The 23152-nt window shown below is 41.0% G+C and overlaps 2 protein-coding genes across 2 annotated transcripts in view; both read left to right on the top strand.

Annotated features, from left to right (window-relative positions):
• Positions 1 to 6006, top strand: part of CHAT (choline O-acetyltransferase) — a 29949-nt gene extending 23943 nt beyond the window's left edge. Inside the window, exons 13-14 of the mRNA XM_068397419.1 lie at positions 3893 to 4030; positions 5737 to 6006. Coding sequence (XP_068253520.1) covers positions 3893 to 4030; positions 5737 to 6006 — 408 coding nt within the window. The remainder of the gene's footprint in view (positions 1 to 3892; positions 4031 to 5736) is intronic.
• Positions 6007 to 9614: 3608 nt separating this feature from the next.
• Positions 9615 to 13471, top strand: C4H10orf53 (chromosome 4 C10orf53 homolog). Its single transcript, XM_068397418.1, has 4 exons — positions 9615 to 9638; positions 10223 to 10316; positions 12293 to 12412; positions 13407 to 13471. Exons 1-4 carry the CDS (start codon positions 9615 to 9617, stop codon positions 13469 to 13471), a joined length of 303 nt encoding a protein of 100 aa, XP_068253519.1.
• The last annotated feature ends 9681 nt before the right edge of the window (positions 13472 to 23152 follow it).

The raw sequence follows: 23152 nt of genomic DNA, 5'->3' as shown, positions 1-23152 counted from the left end.
TTTTTTAATAAACATTGAAAGGTTTGCAAGGACAAACAGTAGCCAAAAGAAATAAGCCTTTATTCTGTGTGCTCTGTGATCAACATGAAACATTAGCCCTGCAGATAGCCAAGAAAAGTGACGAGGACAGCTGAGAGCCTTATCAGATGAGAAGTAAGCAAGGCTTAAAAGCAGCCAATTTAACTGCTGTGTAACAAGCACGAGAAATAGAACTCCAACTGCAAATTCCAGATCTCCCAAATTTACAGGTATTTAGACCCATAAGCTATAACATTACGGATAAGATCAAGACAGCTGTAACACATCAGGAACTTTTTTTTCCCCCTGAAACTAACCATTTATGCATTTTCTTAAGTTCCTCTTCCCTAGAGGAGACAGGTCCTTATCTGGGACCTGATCCTCAGATGGACTGGTATTCCAAAGTGCAATTTCTAATAAAGGTCATTAACAATGAGAGAATGATTATAGTAAGCTCTCTTTTAAAGACCTGAATGCAGTGTCTAATAAAAGGAAGAGACACCGTCCAGTAAAGAAATCTGTTTAGTATCAGATACAACTCATTTTCTGTTGATGAAAAATGAGACAACTCAGCCTGGCTAATGCTCTACATCCCATTGTGCCAAGACAAAGCACAGACTTACTCTACAAACAACTTAGTCAAACCACTCTAACTTAATAAATGTTAATAACCACCTATGTTAAGTGAATTTACTACCTATGGTTTTGCCTCAGACCATTGCCTCACAAACCCACATTGCTGATTACTGTTTAAGTACTCATAATATTCAAGAAATCATTCACTTCCAAAGGTGGTTTCAAAGGTATACTCAGACCACTGGAGAGGCGAACTGTTGCTTTCAGGCAGGATTTGTTCCTAAGACTGTGAAACAAAAGAAGCAGGGAAGAAAGAGAGTTTTGTGTTTCAAGAGTTGTGCTGGGAAGCCACATCCTAGAAGCTGAGACTCCACGTCATCTCTAAAGCAGAGGCAAGTCTTACTTCAGGGCAACTGTCTCAACTGAACCTTCTCAGGGTAATCTCACAATGAACACAACATACTGTAGGTCTACTAGGTCACAACCAATGGAATTCCTGTACATCATCTCTTAAAAAAAAAAAAAAGAAAAAAATCCATAAAATCCCCCTTCCAATTCATTTCAGTTCCAGAAACTGTTATGAAATTCAGCCTCCAGTGTAGCTCATGGGAAAATATTAAAATTGCCATTGGAAAATTAATTTATCTTTAAATTTAAAAAGGTCTTCACTCACCAAGCTCCTCTTTCTTTCTCAGAAGCGCAGAATGTAATCGTTCTGCCTTTTAAACTATGGGCAAGACTTACATGATCTGACTAAATCGTGTGTAACAGACTAAAATGTAATAGCTCCTAAGAAAAACAAAAAAATCTACTTCATAAAACAAAAAGCAATTTAATGATTTTATTTCCCCTTGTTAGGGCCTGCTAGTAGCATTGCTATCTTAAATGTGGAGGTCTAAAATTCAATTTAGCACGGTTTTTTCCTATGCTTTGACTCACAGTTTATTTTGTTAGCCTGTCTTGGCCTCTCTTCAGACATGACATTGATCTATGTTGCAAAAATGTCATTGCTAACAGCCTTATAAATCTTGTGTGATAGCAAAATATTTCCTTTGATTATCAAGTCAGTTTCCCTCTATGGGAAAAACAACGTAAACACTGCCCTGATGTATGCTACTTTTTTGCAAGCATCCTTGCTCCATCAGGGCTGATGAACAAATAGCCCTTTACCAATGGGTGCCTCCTCCTTAATAAGCCAAACAAGATTACGCACTCCTGCCCTCCTGCTTCAGGCACTTATTAGTGGTTAAAATGATTCTCCCTTTAAGAGGAAAACCAAGCTTGTGCTCTTTTTTAAATCCTGCCTTCCCTTCTCCAGGCTGAACAACCCTGTCAAGGGTCCAAACCAGGACAAACCCCAGTTCTCTCAGCCTGTCTTCATAGGAGAGGTGTTCCCTCCCTCTGATTATTTTTGTGGCCCTCCTCTGGACCTGCCCTAACAGGTCCATGTCTTTCCTGTGCTGAGGACTCCAGACCTGGATGCAGTACTGTGGGTGGGGTCTCACCAGAGCGGAGTAGAGGAGGAGAATCACCTCCCTCGACCTGCTGGCCACGCTTCTTTTGATGCGGCCCAGGATACAGTTGGCTTTCTGGGCTTTTCATCCACCAGTATCCCCAAGTCCTTCTCCTCAGGGCTGCTCTCAGTCCCTTCATCCCCCAGCCTGTATTGATATCAGGGGTTGCCCTGACCCAGGTGCAGGACCTTGCACTTGGCCTTGTGAACCTCATGAGGTTCACACGGGCCCACTTCCCAAGTTTGTCCAGGTCCCTCTGGATGGCATCCCATCACTCAGGTCTATCAACCACACCACTCAGCTTGGTGTTGTCTGCAAACTTGCTGAGGATGCACTCAATCACACTATGTCATTGATAAAGATATTAAACAGTACTGGTCCCATTATGGACCCCTGAGGGACACCACTTATCACCAGTCTCCATCTGGACATTGAGCTGTGACCACTACCTTCTGGATGCAACCATCCAACCAATTCGCCATCCACCGAAGAGTCCACCCATCTAATCTGTATCTCTCCAATTTAGAGAGAAGGATGTTGTGGGGGACTGTGTCAAAGGCCTTACAGCAGTCTAGATAGACAACATCTGTAGCTCTTCCTTTGTCCACTGATGTAGTGACTCCATCATAGAAGGCCACTACGTTGGTCAGGCAGGACTTGCCCTTGATGAAGCCATGCTGGCTGTCTCAAATCGTTTCCCTATCCTCCATGTGCCTTAGCATAGCTTCTAGGAGGATCCATTCCATGATCTTCCCAGGCACAGAAGCGAGGCTGACAGGTCAGTAGTTCCCAGGGTCCCCCTTTCTACCCTTTTTAAAAATGGTTGCAATGTTCCCCCTTTTCCGGTCAGTGAGGACTTCACCTGACTGCCATGATTTTTCAAATATCATGGAGAGTGTATCAAGTAGACTGCTCTAGGTCTCTTGCTTGTCAAGCACATTATTCTCCTTTGTTAAGCCCCGTTTAATTTGATTCTAGACCTGGACTACGCTACCTTCCAACTATGCTATCCTACACTTACTGTTTCCAATTGCCTCATTAGAATGAGGGCTAAAGTAAGGGCTGCCCCTGAGATAATCCAGCTCTGCCACGACGCCAGCACAGGAAGAATGGGAGGGAATTGGGATATTTGGGCAGTGAATTAAATTGAGAAGGCATCTGTGTCCCTAATCGCAGTCTTCTCAAGTGGTGGGGGGTATGCTAGCAGATCTGTGATAGATCACTGGTGAATCTACCTGTTATTCTGTGATCACTGTTAAATCTGTTGCAGACATCTGCCAGATCTTTGGATCTAAATTCTATAGAATGATACATGCTTTACCTGCCAGAGTGAGATGCAGGCAGCAAGGCAATGAAAGATTAATTTGTTCCAATTTGGAGGTGTTTTGGAGCCTCTTATCTTGAAATATAATCCAAGTGACACATAGGAAATTCCAAAACAGACTTAGAGATTTCTGGCATCCCATATGCTCCCCTCAGCAGCTTTGGAAGCCCAGCACATGATATTCAGCTCTGAGAGATGATGAACACCCAGAATACCAGATAATGCCAGCACATAATACATCTCAAGACCACCTCCTTCCTCATTTTTACATCTTCAGAGCACCATATGAACTTCTAGTTACTGATCATCAGCTAAGTACATACTCATAGTAATGTCTGAACATTACAGGCATTACATCACTCAAACCAAGTTCTTCAAGTCTGACCAGAAAACAAGGCAGTAACAGCCAAGAAAATGTCTCCATACTCAGTTAAATGCTGGTGTCTTATGTTGTACACAGGCTATTACTGGAATGGCAATAGACAATCATCTGCTAGGGCTCAGAGAGGTGGCACGGGAACACTTAAAGGAACTGCCAGAAATATTTACAGATGAGACATATTTGACAAGCAATCGATTCATCCTCTCAACTAGCCAGGTGAGTTTCTCCTGTTCACTGGTCTTGCTAAGCAAATGCTAATTCATATGTGTTCTGCCAGACCTTGTAGCTCACAGTGAGAACGATGTATTTGGGGAAAAAAAAAAAAAAAAAAAGCTGATACCATCAAGAAGTCTGCAAAATTCTCCAGATTTTTAATCCAGTTTTGGTTCACTCCGCAAAATCACCACAGTAAATTCTGACCGAAGTTATTACTTCCCTTGCAACATCCCAAAGCCTTTCCTGGAAATTCTGGAAATACACACAAACAAACTCAGTAAAAATTGTAGGAGGGATCAGTGTTTCCTCACTTTACAAACTACATATCTTCCCATTCCCTTTCTTCTCCTCCTTTGCCTAAGGTGACAGCTCTAGTGGGAATTCTTTACTCCAGTGACAGTACAGCCACAAGCCAGACAGGCTACCACTCTGAGAAACAAAAGCCAAGAGCCATGAGGACATTTTACTCTTAAAAGTAGATGTGCTTGAAATCGTTGAGAGCCTTCAGTTATTCAGTGTAAGACTGCAACCTCTTCAGGCATGCATCTTGGATTTACAGACATTTTAGACATTTACAGACATTTATGGATTTAGTTATTTGCAACTATACTAAGATACTCTAAGAGTCAACATTTCCTACATTTAATGTTCTGAATAAGGAAACATCTTTATAGCATACAGCCTAAAAATTAAATGTTTCACTGCATATATAGTAGCAGTCCTAATGAAAGAAATCTATGTAGGAATTCATTTACTGAAACACTAACCCAACTGCACAGATTGGAACCCTGCAACAAAAGAGACTTATAATATCATGCTACAGCACAAAACCTTAATAAGTAATTTGATCTTGTCATAATGTTTGTAGGCATTCAGACATGAGTGAATGTAACCAACATACTACCACATAAATTCTCCAAGAAACCATCCATGAGCAAAGAGTGCTTCTGAATAGCTTTATGGCCTTCGGCTGTTGCACAGCAAATTTATCTGACAATTCTATGGCTCTATTAGCAGGACTAATGGCTTGTTCTACGTCATTAAAAAGCCAAATGTCATTTGTGAAGGCCCATGTACACGAATTCTGAAACATATAGATTCTAACACATCTTTCATTTTCTGCAGTAGAAAGTGTTTCACTCCTGTATTATGCCATGATTAAACTGAGGTGCAACAGAAATATAACACCTAGATGCATTAAAATACATTTTTATACAGCATCACAATTATAAATGATTATTAGAAATGGACAATACTACTTTCTATAATTGATTACAGTCTTCACATTACAAGTTTAATATAACCTTAAGAAGTTGAAAACCTTGGTGAAGTTTTATGTATCATAATTCTATGTACCAGAATTACATAGAGCCTTAAAACTTCCCTATCTATCAGTAACAAAGCTTATAGCTGTTAAAGACGTATATAAAGTGAGCAAAGAAATGCATTATATCCACTTCAAATGACACCAGTTTTCAAACTCTGGCAAACAAACAGAGCAACAAAATTCTATGCTGAGATCAGCTTTTACCTTCCAAGGGTCAGCTCCAGGTCTGGACTTCTGAAGGAAGTAATACTCTGTAAGGGGGATTCACCACATTTCCAGCATTTGTAGCATTTGTTTGTCTTTTTCCTCATTGCTCACCAGCTGATTTCAGGTGCCCTGATTAATCAGAGATCCCTCCTTACTTTCTCCCTGCAACCAGGTTCCAACTACTACAGAAATGTTCTGCTGCTATGGGCCTGTGGTGCCCAATGGCTATGGGGCATGTTATAACCCTCAGCCAGAGCATATATTATTCTGCATCTCAAGCTTTAAAGACTGTGAAGAAACCTCTTCAGACATGTTTGCAAAAGCTGTGGAAGAAAGTCTCCTAGAAATGAGAGATCTGTGCAGCAAATGCAACTCTACTGTGGCAAAGCCACTTGAAAAACAAGAAGCAGCCACACAGCTGCAAAGTGACCACAAACGCTAAGAGCCTGTGGGAATTATTCTCCTGAATTCACCTTATGAAGAAACAATGACATAGCTGTTCAAAGGCAAGATAGTGCTAGTAATATATTAGTGTAGAACTAAAATGTCATTTGTTTTACATTGTTGCCAGCATTTAAAACCCTGTAAGTACTAAACTACCATTTCTTGCTTGAGAGTCAGCAAAAAAGATTTGGTCTCACTGGCTGAAATGAAGGAGGAAGTAATAGAAGTATGTGTTGTAGTACCATTTCTAACCATAATCAACTTAGGCCATTTTATCACCTAAAAAATTGAGTAAGTTTGTACATGACATAAATTAAATACTAAGGCACAACAATTAATTAATATCCCCTGCAAGTAGTGCTAAAATATTCACATCTATTTCTGCAAGATTTGCATGTAAAAAAAAAAAAAAAAAAAGAAATTTCTCCTATTGGGAATGTTGAGAGTAACATTGTAAATAATAGGCTGATGCCATTAAATCTTGAAAATTTGCATGAAGAGTATTTAATACCACCATGCTATTTCCTATATAAGAAAAGTAGATTATTTTGAAGAGTGGCCGCTGTGTATTTCCAAAAACAGGGTTTAGGAAGATTATACTATTGTTTGCGTGTTCCCCTAATTCAAAAATGCTACAGAAAGAATTTAGCCTTTATTCTGGTTTGCACTGGCCTCAAGCACAGTCCCATTCTGAAAGCAGCACATTGGAGATAAGATCCATCACAGAGAGCTGGGAGAATTTTGTCAGTAATAAATTGACTTAATTATTTCTTTCTATCATAGAGCAAAATCCAGTCTGACAGAGAGGCAAAGCACAAAGCATAAGTGCAATGCAATCCTCCTTAAGATCTTTTTTTGTTTGCACAGGAATGAATTTAGTCACTGTGACTAGCAGGAGAGTGTACACAACCATGCAAAATCAAAGAGCAATAAATAACTAGAATGAAGAGGCAAACTTGCAATATAAGGAAGTCTCCAAGCTAGAGCTATAAATACCAGTTTAAGAGTACTGGTACTTGTATCAGCTTTGCATCACCCCACTTAGGAGGGATTTATATTTTATATTTTTTAATAGTAGGTTTAGGGTATCATATTCTGCAATATACAGTAAATTAATTCAGGAAAATAATACAGTATCTGGTAATTTCCATATTCTGTGAGTGTTATCCTGAAGGTTTTCTCATTCTCTCTTTCATTCCTTACAAATCCTTCCAAGGACTGATATTTTCAGTTACCTTCTCTCAAGATGAATGAAATATGTTGCCGTGCCTAGAGGCGTTCAGTCATCATTGTTAGAATACAACTTACTCACTGGCTAAAGACACACACTTACTAACTCCAGTGCAGATCCCTTGCTAAGCAAGCTGGAGCATGCTCAGAAGCCTGGCCAGGGACTGCTTACTTGCCTGTGGAGAAGCAGAGACATTTCTTCTTCCTCTGCAGACTGAACAATCACATGCTTAAGCACTCTCAAGCCTAGAAGAAGAATAGATTTATTACAATAAACTAGAAGCACAGATACGTTTCTGTCTAAGAACTCTAGATACCGATTCAGTACTTTATATATGTCCATGCTTATTTTACTGCCTCTTTGGAGTTGCATACATGCAATTAAGCAGTCCGCCGGGTAAAAGCTATCCACGACCCCATATGTGAAAGCACCGTGGGCCTGATAGTCAGTTGGAGCAAGTCAGCTATGTTTGGAGCAAATCAATTGATTTACAGCGATTGAGAGCTTGGCTCATTTTTTAAAAATTAATGCGTCCATTTAAAAATATGTATGTTTCATTACTCCATGAGCTGTGCCTCAACCCAAAGATTAAATCTATTTTTAGAATATATAAGTAACATTATGGCATAAAAGCTGCCCCAAAGTTAAAATGTAAAAAAATTAACAAAAAAAAAATCAAGAAAACTGTTAGTCAAACCAAATGTTCACTTAATGAATATACTGTTCAAAATATGGCTTTAGATTGTTCCTATAATTATGAAAATTACTTTGAAACATTCCCAGTAATTTTGCTTTGTTCTCTCATGTCACTACAAAGGCATTCTGCATTTTTAACATAAATGTAGCACTACAATCTCAGTATTTTTTCATAGAATTGTATGTTTAAAATTATAACCATGTTTTAAGTGTATAAAAATGCTGTAAATAGTTATTTTATTATTTATTAATTTGCTTCTAATGAAATATATGATTTTATTTTGTATTTCTAGTTCCATAGGTATTGATATTTATTTGCAAATATTACCTGTGTTTTTATTTTACTTTTTTGGCTGGAATTTTAACAGTAGCTCAGACACTGTGCTCAACACAGTCACTGAGAATTCAGGCAGCAACAACAACCATACCTGAAATTTTATGCCAATTTATCACTAAGAGCCCCTTACTTGTCTACAGCTGCCAGAACAGGTGTTTTGGATTCTCCAACACTGCAAAATACTGGTGGTGGAAAATACTGACACCATATTTTTACTCGAGGAAGAAACCAGTGATCACCCACCCCTACTTCCTATTTATTTAGCTAGCCATTCTGTAGTGGTATGTTAAATACTTACTGATCTGGTTTTATTATTTGGGCTGAGTACCCGAAATGACCAGGTTCAATGAGCTCAGTCCCTCCAGAGGAAGGCATTTGCTTCACCTTAGCCATTACCCATGCTCAAAATATTATCTGCAGAGTACCTGACTTTGTTGAAGAAACTTCAGACTCAGTTCAGTTATGTTTAAATTGGAGAGTCCCAATTAAACTACAGATGGATAAAATTCACAGCACAGGGCATTACAAAGTTATCGGTTTGCCAACAGGAGCTTCATAAGGGACTGTGCTGCTTCTCAGTTAACAGAAACTCCTACACCTGTGTGGTACGATCCCATGCTGCAGCTGCATCTCTTAAGGATTTCAGGAAATAGGTAGTTTTCTTAGGTACTTATTTAAAAGTATTTGTATTATACAGATTAAGTTCTCCTCTGTAGTTTAAAAATGCACAGTCTGTGCACATGCACTTATGGAAACCAAATGCGAAGCTTTTAAGAAGTTTCCAACCAGAAAACTATGGAATAGATTGTTCATTATAAAAAGGGACAAAATCTTGATTGATAGACTAAGTGTAATTACATTAACGTAACAAGTGTCAATGATTTAATGAGACCTCTTGGTGGGACCCAGGACATGCAAACGCCCTGCAAGAGAACTTTACGGTGGTAATTGTTTCACTCTCTCTGCAGGTGTACACCCACATACACGCAGTACTGGAATGTAGAAATTAAAAGCCAGTTTTTGTGAACTTCTGTATTCACAGGGAACAAAAGCAAAAGAAACTTGATTCCAAACATCAGTGGTTTAAGGGTGGGAGAACCTGACCTCGCTCCCCTGAGTGCTGTCAAGGCCCCTGGGCTGTCTGTAATTAAGCAGGACATGGTTGTGACAACGCACCTGAACTTCTGCCAGTGTATGAGTTGCAGAAGACATAAAAATATTTTAGTGATACTTTTATTTTTATAACATAGATTTATGACAAATGTAAATGTGTATTTATAGCCCATTTTGTTTCTGTTACGTTCTGCGCTCTGCTGAAATATATTTACCTGTCTGTATCGATATGTATAACCTGGGGCGTGCGCTGGTACCGCGGGTTCAGCTCACTCGCGGACGGAGCCCCGCACCGCCAATAAACACCACGCGAGCAAACACACCGCGTCGCCTCTCTGTGCCGGGCAGCCCCCGCCCCGCCGCGGGGCCAGGCCCGCCGCCGGCCGCCCCTCACGGGAGGGGAAGGGGCGGGGGGGCAGCACCGCCAACGGCCGCGGCGCGAGCGGCGTGGCGCGCGGGTTTCCCGCCCGCGGGGCCCGCGCGGTGTGCGGGTGTGCGCCCCGCAGCACGCGGCGGAGCCCCACACCGCCCCGCCGGCGGGGTCCGCAGCGCGGCCGACTGAACTGCCGCCGCCCTCTGCCTTTCCCGGCGGAGGGAGGCAGCGCAGGCAGCTGCGGGCAGGGCTCCGCACGCCTTGTGCCGCGGGTGCTCGGTGCTGAGAAGGTCTCACGCCGCACGGCCCGCAGGCTGCGCGGGGAGGCTCCAGCAATTGCGTTATGCGTGTGGCGAAGGAAAGAGCTGCTCCTTACACACGCCTCGAAAAGCGCAACCGCTTCCACCCTTTATGTTTGCTAAAATAAGCTGCTGTTACGGTGTGTGTATATTTTTCTTTTCCAGTTACACAACCTCATTATAAAACGCAGGCTTTTCAGTCTGAAACTCATCGCAAAGCTGAAATTCAGCTACAAAACCCAGTACCTGGGAGTACAAGGTAACTTCTGTTGCTTACAGCTCACCTACAATCCCCAGCAGTTCCCCTGAGGTGGTGGCCAGTACCCCCGGGCTCGGGGGCCTGCGCCGTGTTTCGGAGCAGAGCTCTCCCCAGCTTCTCGCACGGGCAGGCAGGAGCTGGTAGGAGCGAACCGGGGTGTTGCCACTCCGGGCGTTGCTGCAGGGCTTGAAACGGCCTCACGCTGATCTAACAGAGGCACAGCGCTTCAGGGTGTCACCCAGTTCGCTGGCACTGCACGAGTTTACTATCCATACCCAAAGCTGCCGTGACGTATCGCCCACAGAATAAGGTGTAGCTATTTTTTTCTGATTCATCATGAATTAAGGATTGGTGTAGTCTATTTTCTGTTTATTAGGGAATGAGCAACAGTTTTCCTCTGTTCTGCGGCTTTCCAGCTAATAAAAATTGCTGCCTAGCAAAATTAAGCTAAGGTTGCAAGATAAATTAAATTGTATGCATGTGATCAAATGTATGCAAATAAGTAAAATTTTGTTATTATAAAGGCTTTAGATCACACAGATGCATCCAAAAAAAAAGAAAGATAAACTCAGTATCAGACAAATCACTATTCGCTTGACACTGGAAACTTACAAAGAGTATGAGTTAATGCAATATACAGGCTGCTGGCGATTCAGTCAGATTGTCTTCCTGGGGGCTTGCTAGATCATTTCAATGTACCTGACATGGACCAAGAGACACCAGGCCTCAAGCTAGGGAAACTACTAAGGTGTTTTTTTTTTAATTTAGAGCTAACAGTGTAGAGATGTCATCTCTTTCATCCATTTCATAAACATGAATTAATTGTCAGAGAGTGCTATTAAAGCTTCCTAGAAAGCAGGGAGAACTGTCTGACGAGGATGACAGAACAGCAGCTGAGGCTGAAAGCACGCTGCTTTATGAACCAGACTCCTTCCTCAGCCCCTTCCTGTAGTTTTTCAGTAAGTTGAATTAAAATGCTGCAAGATCTGTCACAGGTGGACACAGGTTAGATGTTTGAGAAACACCGACCCTTGCAAGTCATGCAGCTGCAGTGGAACCGGCACAGAGGAAGCGGTATCTCTACCTGCCTTTGCCTTTAACAGATGGACCAAAACAACAGACGTGTGTTGGTCAGTATGCTGCCTCAGCCTTAACGCATAGCTGACAAAAACATGGAAAGGTGAGAGCCCGAATGTTTGCCTATACAGGAATCTGCTTCTGCCTTGTAAAACAGGTCAATAGAATAAGATTAATTAAAAAAAAAATTTAAATCTGTGGGGGCCCAGGCAGAGGCACAGGGCATTTCTGTGTTGCTGGAATTGCATTATCAGCCAGTTCTTATTTCCCCAGTTCTAGTTAATTTACAACACCACTATACAATGTACAGTAATAAGCCCAAAAAGCACCTAATTCATCTAAACAAATATGTGGGTCGAGAGAGGATTTTGTCCCTTCTGGTTTGATTCTCAGCTTCACAAAATCTCAAGTCCTTAACGTCCCGAGGAATTACTCTTTCAGCAGAAGCAAAATGAATTATGCGTCAATGAACAATTGGGTTATCAAGGTTGTTCACTTAATGTTCCAGCTGTTCTATAGCACCATCTTAACAGTTATTGGAGATTTCTTTTGAATTTAGTCTTATTCCATGGTACTTACAAATAAATGCACTGTGTTTCTTACAGCTGCTGTGCCAGTTAATAGCGAATACAAGTACATAATGAATTCATGCCTTTTACCGCTAGAACTAGAAATGACAGAGGGTGGAGGCTTCATTCAAAGGAGATCCATTAATGTAATAATAGCGAAGCCAGAGATTAAAGCTGATAGGATTTGTGGAGAGTTTTGTACGGCACTTAACTACATTAACACTGTTATTTGCTCCTTGCTCTCTTACATGCTACAACTTAGATACACTCGGAGTTCACAGAAAACCAAGCAAATACAGTGCTGGCCACAGGTTCTTTGCCCTTCTCCAGCTGTCCTGCAGGCAGATGGCCATCAGCTTATTCTGGAAGAGATACCAGACTGGAACGCTGTGGAGCTGGTGGTCAATGAGGAGACTGTATTTCGCTGCAACATCCACAACCTGGATTTTGGTAAGCACAGAGTTTTATTCATTGCAGTCTTGCTGAAAGCACTTACATTTTGAAACGAGTGCTTCCTAAGGCACAAACAGCCCGAGTTCTGTTAACATTAGCACTTATAAGCTCTGCAGTCCTTTCTATTTGAGGCAGTTTAAAGGGCACAGTCAGGAGGAGAGTGATGGTTTGCGAGTTAAGGCCGTGCTCGGGAGAGCACTGTTCAGGGCCTGCCTGCATGCACCAGCACACAATCACAAGAAAACCCACTCAGTTTCAGTCCACAGAGATATTGGGACATCCTTTTGCTTTCAAAATAGCAAATACTTTTCTTTGCTTGGGCCTTAGTTTCTTTGGGTTTTTTGTCTTCCCCTCCTCCCACCCCCAGCAAAACACAGACAATACCATTTCAATGCCTCAAGAGCAATTTTTTAATATAGTTTTTTGCTGTGGGTGAGACAAGGAGATTCAGGGCTCAAGTTTTCTTATCTCCTGTGCAAGTGGCTTCCCAAGAAAGGCTGAAAGCCACTGCTTCTCACCTCCCCACTATTCAACAGCCTCTCTAGAGCTGGGGAAGGGGAGTTGTGGAGCAAAAGCAGAAAAATGACCAAGGATAATGGTATTTCCAGCACCACAGCTTGGTTGGTTTCACCTTCCTGCAAGGAAGGCAGACAGGCCAGGAACTGGGAGGTTTTAGTTCTGCTCCTCTTGGAAATGTCTTCCAACAAAACACATCTTTTTTTGTCTGAAACCTAGACCTACGCTAGCCAATAGGCCATGGCTGCTGTCTGCTGAACCACCTGCACTGCGGCATTCACTGTGCTCTGTTTCAACTCCAGATCAAAGCTGAATCAATCTCAGATTATGCAGTTAAACAGGGTAGAGACAAACTACGTCCAAGTACTGTAAGAGAGAACGCAAACGAATATGGATGCTGGGATAAGGAGTAAAAATGCAAAATAAGAATATATTTACTTGCATATTTTTTGTAAGCTGTGTTTTTCTCCTTTAGGAGGTGATGGCAAGTTGGATCCACTTTGTGAAGAAGCCAGAAAAGCAGTGTTAAATGCGTGCTGATTTGCAGGGACACATTCCCTTTTACCTTGGTTTTCTGTCAGGCAATTTACTTGCATTACAAAGGTATCAGAAATGTCAGGATGCAGTTGGTTCTTCACACCTCTGTGCCTGTTAATGAAGCTCTAGATAATCTTACTTGTTACACCCATGTGTCAACCAAGTAAGAATATACTGCCTTTGCCAGAAAGGTCACATATTACCACCCTGCATATTGCAAATTCATGTAGAATTGTGACGTGCATGTAGTTCTAATAATTTGATTTTAATTAAAAGAAGAATGAAACTCCTGGATATCTGGCATTCTTTCAACTTTTAGAAAGTTTCCTATGTCAAAGATGATAATTTCAAAGTCATTAATAGCTGATGATCAAGCTATACATGTTCATACAGATGTGCCAGTTCCGCACTTCTCTTGGCCACAAATGTCCCAGAGAACATTCGTGCATCATTAGATGCAGCCCAAAGGTACAGAGAGAAAGAAGTTGGCATAGCTGTAAGCACAAGATTAAAGCTGACCAGGTGTTACCACAACTGATATTCCATGTATCTCAAAAGTAATGCGGACTTTTCCTCTCCATTTCCCCCACCTCCCATAACTAGAGTATGAAGCTTCTTTTTTTGCTCCTGATTTGTCCATATATACTCTCAACTTCCACTTCATTTTAGAAATACTTCTGACCCAGGTAAATTCAGCAGTTTGCAAATAATCATATGCCAGAATGCTGGTACCCGGGAGCAATCTTCAGTTCAGCTCATAATTAGTTATGAAGGAAAGAACTGGTTAATCTTTGCATCCTGACAGAGTGGTATGAGCAAAGCAGCACAGCACTTGTTGACGCTTGGGAGAGCTGGGCAGCAAAGCTGCAGGTTCTAGTGCAGCTGCAGGAGAGGCAGGCTGCCTGTTATAAAACCAAAGACAAACAGCTCCTATCACTCAGTATCTCCTATCAGCTGTGACCTGCAGGGAGATAGCTGCAGTTACAAATAACCAAACCACATTTACAGTGATACTGATCCAACACAAAAGCGTTGTCAAAACAACACTATTGCTATGCCCAAATACAGTCCCCCGTTACAAATGACCTAAAGATGCCAGAGGCATTAAGAAAATATTCTTTAGTAAATGACAAAAAAAAACCCCTCAAATTTAAGCAAAGCAAAAACTGTATTGTCTCTTGAGAAGACCGAACCATTTTTGCTTTCTACAACTCTGATATACAAGATTAGAAAGTTAAAACATTCAGAGTGAACCATATTGAGAAGATCAGTAAAATGAAGCTTGGCACAGGTAACGAAGGCACTTTCTGCAGCAGGCATTCATGCAGACAGCAGACTGAGGTTTCAGCATCTGCCCTGCTCTTGCTCTGCCCTGGACAGCAGTGAGTTAGTTCCCACTTCACTGTGAAACTTACCTGTAACTACTGAGCAGGCTGTCCTGCAACACAACCCAGCTCCAGCCTCCAGCTCCAGTGCAGCCCTCGGCACAGAGAGGTGCTTTAAAAAAAAAACCACACTACAGCATTTGTCAGTGGGACACCAACAAATGGCTTTCTGCTCTGACAGTAAATTGTTCATTGCCCTCTTAGGTAAATGCAAATTAATTAGACTAAGTTAGTTTAAATAATGTTAGTTCTGGGCAGAATTTACTACCAAAAATAGAAGACTAACTTCCCAGACCTTTTGAGCATGGAATGCCATGAACATCAATGGAAACGCTCCAGGCAGATGAACTCACCAGTGTGACTAGTTTACCTTTTAAAAAAAGCTTTAGTTTTACTGTGCTCAGTGCCCCTGTAACATCACTCTGAGGACACTTCTGACACACCTCCAAGTTAGAATGCCAGCAGTTTTGTAGGGAGATATTAAGCCTCAACAGATCAACTTGTTTAGCTAAAATAAATACAAACAAGCTTTGAGGAACAAAGGGCATCAGGTCTGAAAGAGAAGCAGCAAACTCCAAGGTTAAGTATGGGTTGAAAACAACTGGTCTGACTTTGCTTTAGAGCAATATTGTGACCAAATTGTAGAAGACCAGGGACAGATGAGAAAAGATTTTTAATATGACAATTAGATATCTTCCAGTGAGATAAAAAATTAGCTCCATGAGACGTTTTGAACACAGCTGGCTAGACTGCATAAAGATCTCAGGCCTCGGTCTTATGCTTTTGTTATAGAAGGGAAAAATAAATACAAATTTGAAGTAGCCCTTTCAGTTTGGTACCTGTCCCCCAAACACTACCTGCGATTAGTTGCCATGGCACTAGCTGGCAGCTGGATATTTGAAGGCACTGTAGTAGCCACTTGGACAGAGGCATTTCATTTTTTTCTATGTGAAATAACCACTTTTTCCTCAAAGTCTCCCTCATTTTTAAGGGGATTATCTGCCCCACAGATAATCATGGCCATTTGAGAACTGAACCTAGCCTGCAAGTCCTCTCTACAGTGACTTTCATCCAGACCATTGTGATAAAGTCAAATCAGGAGGAAGAAAACAGCAGCAGCAAATTATTCCAGTAGTAACGCCAACTAAATTGCTGTGCAGCTTTTATGGTTTGACTAATTGTCTCATTAAGACACATTTCTAATCACTGAAATGAATCTCAAGTATTTTTAATCACCGAAAAGACTGTACCACTAAGAGCCTCTCTCCCTCCTGTCCCCAGCACTATTTGCAATGGAAAACACACAAAGGCTCCTGTTGATTGGAGCCCCGCTGCTGCACGGTTGGCAGTCAAACGGTACTAATGGCACAATAACACAATATAGCTAAAATAGTTTGCCTTTCAGAGTAACAATCTCTTATAACATGATTAAGCTCTATTATGCGCATTTCCTTATGTTTTGCAAATGGCTCAAAAAAATCTCACCATTTTTCCAGTAATTCCTTCAAAAGAGGAGAGAAAATAAAAAAATCATTAGCTATCAAGAAACAAATAACAACACTTGCTACACTAAAAAAAGATGAAAACAACTGCACCAAGCATGGGCTGCACAGCCACATGTTTGTGTGGCACCCAGTCCACTCTCCCTTGCAAAATGCACCTCCAAAGACCAAGTTTGTCACATTTAGTTGCAGACACTTTATTGAAGCACTTAATTTAGGAGCTGGCTTACCCTAGGCTACCTCTGTAACTGATGAAGAGAGGCATCTCCACAGAGCAATTCTGTTCTATACTGAGTATAGACTGTAGGAACTCTGGGCTCCTGATTTAAGTACTTTTTTGGTTTCAAACAATATTAAAAGAGATGACGCTTCTTCATCATATGAGGAGCACATTTCAAAAGGTGCAAGCTGGTATCATCCAACACGCTACTGACATGCTCTTTACACTCTCAGCAAAGAGGAAGATTTTGCTCTTGGCCATCACTCCCAGTGGTTGCACAAGCCATACGTTGCAACAAGATATTTCCCCTTACAAGAGGTGTAGGTGTTTATACAATACATTATCATATTAAAGACAGCAGCCACTTAATGTTCAAACAGCTTATTCTCAGAAGCCTAATGCAGAAGTGGCACAGCTATTGCTAGGAGAGGTGTACACTTTCATCGTGGCCAGCCTGATCAAAAAACCTGCAAAGACCTAAGAGTCGAAAACATCCAATTTATTCTCAGACATGTTTTGCTTGTTTTGAAGTGACTGTATGATGGTAATCATCGCCTTCCCATGGGTGCACTTCTGATTGTGTACTTGGAAAAATAAAGCAACATACAGCTGATATCAGCATAGCTCTCAGAAAAGAGTTTAAACTTCATTAGAGGAACAAAGTTGAATACTTTTAATAGCTCTGTTTTTTTTAAATAAAAAATATTAATGATACAATGATACTATACATCGTTAAATTTCCTTCCTGTCCATTTTGCATATTGGCCATCCAGTAACATGATATTAAACATGGCAGCACTAAGAACTTCCATGCATCGTTTTTACATATTAAGAGCAAGTCTGTGACAGATTTGCTTTGCAGTCTGTAGGAAATCACTTCTCTCTCTCCTTCATCTAAAACAGAGATAACAGCTTTGAGTCAGAGAGATCTTGTGTTCCCTAAAACATTTTCCAATTCTTCAGTAAGAAGTGCTGTACAGCTAGCTGTATGGCACTCCACAATTACTGCAGGGAAATGCTTTATTCCAGTAAATTCTTTCTTTAAATAATTTTTTTTTTTAGCTTAAAAGAGATGGAATAAAGTGATACTTCTGTTTTTAACAGTTGCTTTAAACTGTCCAGATTTCTTTTGGTTATTTTAAGGTATTTTTGTTTAAAATATTGAGAACATTCCCTATCAATGCCCACACGTGCTATGAGTGGAAAACAGCCCAAGAGAATACATGCGGGATTCTTCTGCTCTGTCAAGGCACATATTTACAAGACTCATAACTCAGTACAGGCTCATTCAAGTGCAAGACAAGATGCATTACTAATTTAAGACAAATTTGAAATGTGGCCATTTACTTGCTACAACTTTCAGTTTTGATCAATTTTATAAGTCAGTTTTAAAAAAAGGCAGGGTTGGCCTGCACCCACACACAGGCACTGTTCAGACACATAAATATTTGCTCACATACACCTGTATACGTAAACGCACCCAGGAAGGCATCCACCAAGGTCATGTGAAATATAGCCAGAAACATAACAAATTAGTGGTCTTTGTCATAGGCTTTGGAATTTATTCTGGGGAACAGAATACGCTACAGAGATCTCTCTTTACTTCCCTTTGGGCTTTGTTACAGAAACAGGTACCACAAAGTTCTGCATAAATCTATTGAGCTCATGAGCTGCGCAATATTGTGCTCACTAAAAAATACAATTTTACTGACAAGTCTAATGAAGGGCCTGAGGGCTGTGATAAGGGCCTAAGAAAAAAAAAAGAAAGAAAAAAAATAATCACACTTCACATAGCATGTCCCTATTTTTTTAATGCACGTAAATATCAGAACAGTGATGCTGAAGAGAAGGAAAAATATTTTTTTTTTCTGACAGTCCATGCAGAAGCTATTTATGTGCAGCCATGTACTGACATGCATACTCAGATATATTTTCCTGAAGCCTGTAGAGTTTTGTCTAAGCAAAAGCTTCAGAATGTGTGCGTAAATAAATTAAAGGATGTCTGTTTTATAATGAGAAGGGTGTATTGTGGTATAAATATTGCAGAGTACATTAAATAAACATGGTCACATACGACCAGGTATCTATTAAATGAGCACATCACAGGAGAAGTTAATTATCTAAGAGTGTAACTAGGAACCGTTTAGAATCACTGGAGATTAAGTTGCTTTATTTCTGTTTATCTTTCCTTCCGAATAGGCAGTAGGTTGTTGCAATGAAGAGTCCCAAAGCAACACGAAGCTTCAGCTCTTCACCAACTCTAAGGCGACAGAGTATTGTTAACAATAGTTTGAAGTTCTGATAAACCAAAAATTTTCCTGAAAGTAATTTTGTGTAAAATATGCTGTCACAAAACAGTATTTAAGATGTAAAGATGCAAGGTATTTATGGTTCTTTTGGTATCTTAAGCTGCACAGGAGAAGGAAGAAGACTTACATGGTGTACTTTATGTATACGTATTTCTGTCATATATTGCACCCCAAAAAAAAGTATCCACAGACTTCTTCAAAACTGATGGTTAGTGTCAGAGACTAATATCCTAGAAGTAATGTATAACTTTATTAATAAGATTTTTCTAGACTTGAAGAGCTATTGTGTTTCAGTCCACATGCAAAAACGTTAATTCAGATGGAATTTGACTGTTCTTGGGCCACGAATTCATGAAGAAAACTGTCTGCTATTCTTCCTATACAACATAATCAACACTGCAAACACTGTTTAGTTAGGGATATGTTTGTGCAAACCACTCTAGCACACCAACTGATGAAGAAGGATTTAATCACATAAAATTCTTGAAAGCAAGACAAAGCCAATCCCTTTAAATTACTTAAGTACTGTTTAAACCCTGTAATTAACATATAGTAATAAATATTTCATCTTTAACAAGCCTATTGGGAGCAGTTTGTTAAACATTTATTTCTAGTCACGGGGAGTTATGTATGATCATTTTATCATATTCTCTATTAGACAATTTTATTTTATCCTCTTTATTTTATCCACAGCGGTGCAGACACTCATTTGGGGAAATATACTCTTTCCTCAAATGTGGGGAAACATGCTCTTTCTTCGAATGTGTTTTCCTTTTTACTAATTAGGTTTACCCTTGCAAAGTCCTGGCCAGCACACAGTGACAGTTCACACTTACTTGATGTCCTCTCCTGTGGAACTGACTTACTATAGGTACAGGAGCTTTACTGGAAACCCCAGCAAGGCTACCCAAGGTGTCACTGCAGAAGTAACCTCGCAACCTGGGCAAGGTCATTTTGGGAGACTAGAGAGATGAGCCGAGGTCTCCTCTACGGCACAGCCAAGCCCAGACAGTGGATACCAGGGGTGCGTTTTCAGGCACCTTCTAACATTGACCTGCACTTTTTCCTCTACCCTGGGTAGCATCGCAGGTGCAGGGAGAAATCTGCAAGAGCACTAAACATCACTGCCCTTCAACCAAGTCCAGGTGCAGACAGCTGTTACTCCACCGCAAGGCCAACTGACACGCAGTCACTTAAACCGCCACTAAAACAAACCCAGTACACTGATAGTGTCTAATGTCAATCCAAGGGAAGTGATGGAGAGCCAAGCTGAGCTCTTACGCAGAGCTGCCTCACTTGTGAGAGTCTGAGCACACCCTCCATCCTGAAGGGGAGGAGAATATAAAGCTGGCTGGGTATGACAGGGGCAGAAAGTTTCTCTGTGCTCCTTTATGACAGTATCAGTTAATTTACAGGCTATTGAATAGGAAGTAAAGATATCTGCAACAGAAGTTATATTTCAGTGTTTCACGCAGCATCTTTAGTGATGACTACAATTGTTTTCCCCTCTAATCAAATTAGACCTCCATTTGCCATTAATGACTACACCACTTAAATATCACAAAGGAACCGCCTGGTGCGTTTATTAATAATTGAAAACTTTGAAGAACTCTGTGAAACATTTTCAATCAAAGCTAATAAATCTCTAAAAATATTATTTTTCCTGAATAATTTTTCCTTTTGTTCTTTTATTCCTTTTGGATAATAGGCTACATTTTAAATAATGGCATTAAGAAAAGCACAGTCTGAAATAAGAGTTGAGAAGTATCTAAAATCAGAAGTGGTTTCAACAGTTAAAAAACCCCCAAGAATTGGAAAAGAGGCAATATTCGTCTGTGTCCTTCTTGTAAGTATGTCGAATTTCTGTTTCAGTCTGCATACTGTTCCCTGATACCTTAACACTGATGATTAAGAAAATGTACCCACTTAATCTCTGTCCTTGTTCTGCATAAGCATGAATAAAACCTTTCAATAATAATTTTTTAATCAGTAGAGTCCATCAAATCAAGACTCCTGTTGCTACACAATTGGACTTTGCAGAACTACTAAATGACTGAAGGGAACAAAAAAAATACCCAAAACCTTTTCATCAGAGCTAACAGAAATCTTGAATGCCTTTTGCCATCTAACGCTTCACATTGGAGTTACTCTACTCAGTAACCTTTACTAGCCAAGAACAAGGGTAGAAAGATACATGCAAAATTACCCTCATTTGCAGACATTTTTTTGCTGTGCTATAATGGTCCGTGTATCATCGGCACAGCAAAGTTGTATGACATGTAACAATCAAAGCTCCAAGACCTGCAATCTTGTCCACAGGACATGGGCAGCAGTGGTCCAGTGTCCCACCCAGCAGACCTTGCCTGGGGATGATGGCTGCAGCCTGGCAAAAGGCAGGTCGTTCTTCACCTCCTCCCAGGGAAGGACAAGGGATTTTTAAAGGGTTTGTTTTGTTGTAGGCTTTTTTTTTGGTTTTGTGGTTTTGTTTTTTTTAAAAAAAAAAATATGCATTCCTCTACCATCTTTCACTCAAAGGTTTCCTCACCTTTTCCAAACAAACCTCACTGCACTTGCACTGCCACGTGGCTGTAATTATACACCCTGAGCAGCTTTTGCCACTGGCTTGCATCAGAAATCCCTGGCCACACTGTGAGTTTTTCTCTAGGCCTTGAAGTCCTCAGCAGCTCTGATAATAATTCAAAGGACAGTGTCCCCTTCACCCTGAGGGCAAGACGAGGCACCCCTACCCAGTTCCCACCAGCCAGGTCTCTTACCTGCCCATAGAAAGCACCAGGAGCCAGGAGACTTGGGCCCCCCCTTCCCTCCTAAGCCTTTCCCAGCAGCCATCCTCAGCCTCTTTGCTGTAGTTTAACTCCATAACTCTTGTCCTTCCTACAGCAGGAATGGCCGGCAATGCCCCACAGAGGCCTGTGCAGGTGTCCAGCCACAGCCCTCCATTCTGGGGAAAACAAGGTGAAGTATTTGAAGTATTTAGGGGGTGATACAAAGGAGACAGAGATGGGCCAGCTGGGACCAAACCCTGGGCTTTAACCAGTTAAGCACAGGCAGCATTTGCTTGGCCACCCCCCACAGGCATAATAAGAGGCCAGTCCCATCAGGCATAATTAGCAGTCACCTGTGCTGGGCCCTGACAGACCTCCATGGCCCAGCACCAACCTAAGCAGTTGCCTGTAAAATTAAAACATACTGAATTCACCAAACCAACACACAAAGACAATAGCAGACCTTTTTTTTCCTTCATCTTTGACCAGACTTGTTAACTTTACAAAGATATTTCATCTGCTTTTAGAGATTTTCTGCGTTTACATGATTTTTGAGTGCACCTCTATTTCATGTTTTAAACAATGTTCAAAGCCATCATCTGTACCACCAGCAAAAAGCTAGACGGAGCAACAATAGTCTGTGACACCTGTGTAAAGTTAATAGCAATCAAAAAGACTGATTCTTTGACACATGCGTGCACGTGTGTGTGTAGAGCAGAGGCTCCCAAGCTTTCATTTTGTTATTAGCAGCAGTGCTTATTCCCAACTCTGTATCAGAGGCAGCTAGTCTGCTGTTTGTGCAGCAAGGTAAAAGCTACCAGAGCTCTTAAGACAGCGGCCAGAGAATCTAGCCAAGGGGTTCTTCCAAAAAAAACAAAACCAAACCAACCAAAAAGCAACGAACACCACCCCCCCAACACACACTTTCATCTCCTCAGTTCAAACAATGCACACACATTCCTGTTTCTTGTCTAGTCTCACATATTAATTTTTACCTCCCAGAACAAGCAGAACGATTCCCTTTCCACAGAACGGGTTACTCCTCTGCTCTAGCAGACTGACTCCAACTGCACCGCGAGCAAAGGTTTCCACCAAGCACACGCCTGCTGTTAGCGCAGTTCATCAGGTAGCTACTAGGAAACAAAAATAATTCTGTGACAGCAGCTCTTTGTCTTCGCAAGTCTTCTGCTGTTGTGGGCACGCATGATGTGGCGTCTCACCCACAAATACGGTGAAGTCAATTGATTCTAACATTTGCTGTTTCTTCTGAGTTAAAAAGTCGTGATTCAAATTTCAGGGCAGACTACTTGCAGAAGAGGCTTATGTAATATGTAATACTTTATACAATACTTTATACAGTCCTTTTCAAACACTCTACAAAGATTAATTGATTGCTGTGTAGTATGTAAAAAGTATTTAACTTGTCAGCTAGTTCTAATAAAGTATTTGTTTTCTGTGAGATCAGATATTCTTAACCTGGTTTAA

This window comes from Nyctibius grandis, chromosome 4, assembly GCF_013368605.1.
Source record: "Nyctibius grandis isolate bNycGra1 chromosome 4, bNycGra1.pri, whole genome shotgun sequence".
NCBI classification, from domain to species: Eukaryota; Metazoa; Chordata; class Aves; order Nyctibiiformes; family Nyctibiidae; genus Nyctibius; species Nyctibius grandis.
Note: the sequence above shows the minus strand (reverse complement) of the source record. Positions and strands in the feature narration are given on the sequence as shown.

Coding starts and splice junctions, on each gene's coding strand:
- C4H10orf53 (XM_068397418.1), top strand. CDS start 9,615: ATGTATAACCTGGGGCGTGCGCTG. Junction 9,639..10,222: donor ATAACCTGGGGCGTGCGCTG/GTACCGCGGGTT, acceptor TTTCTTTTCCAG/TTACACAACCTCATTATAAA. Junction 12,413..13,406: donor CATCCACAACCTGGATTTTG/GTAAGCACAGAG, acceptor TTTCTCCTTTAG/GAGGTGATGGCAAGTTGGAT.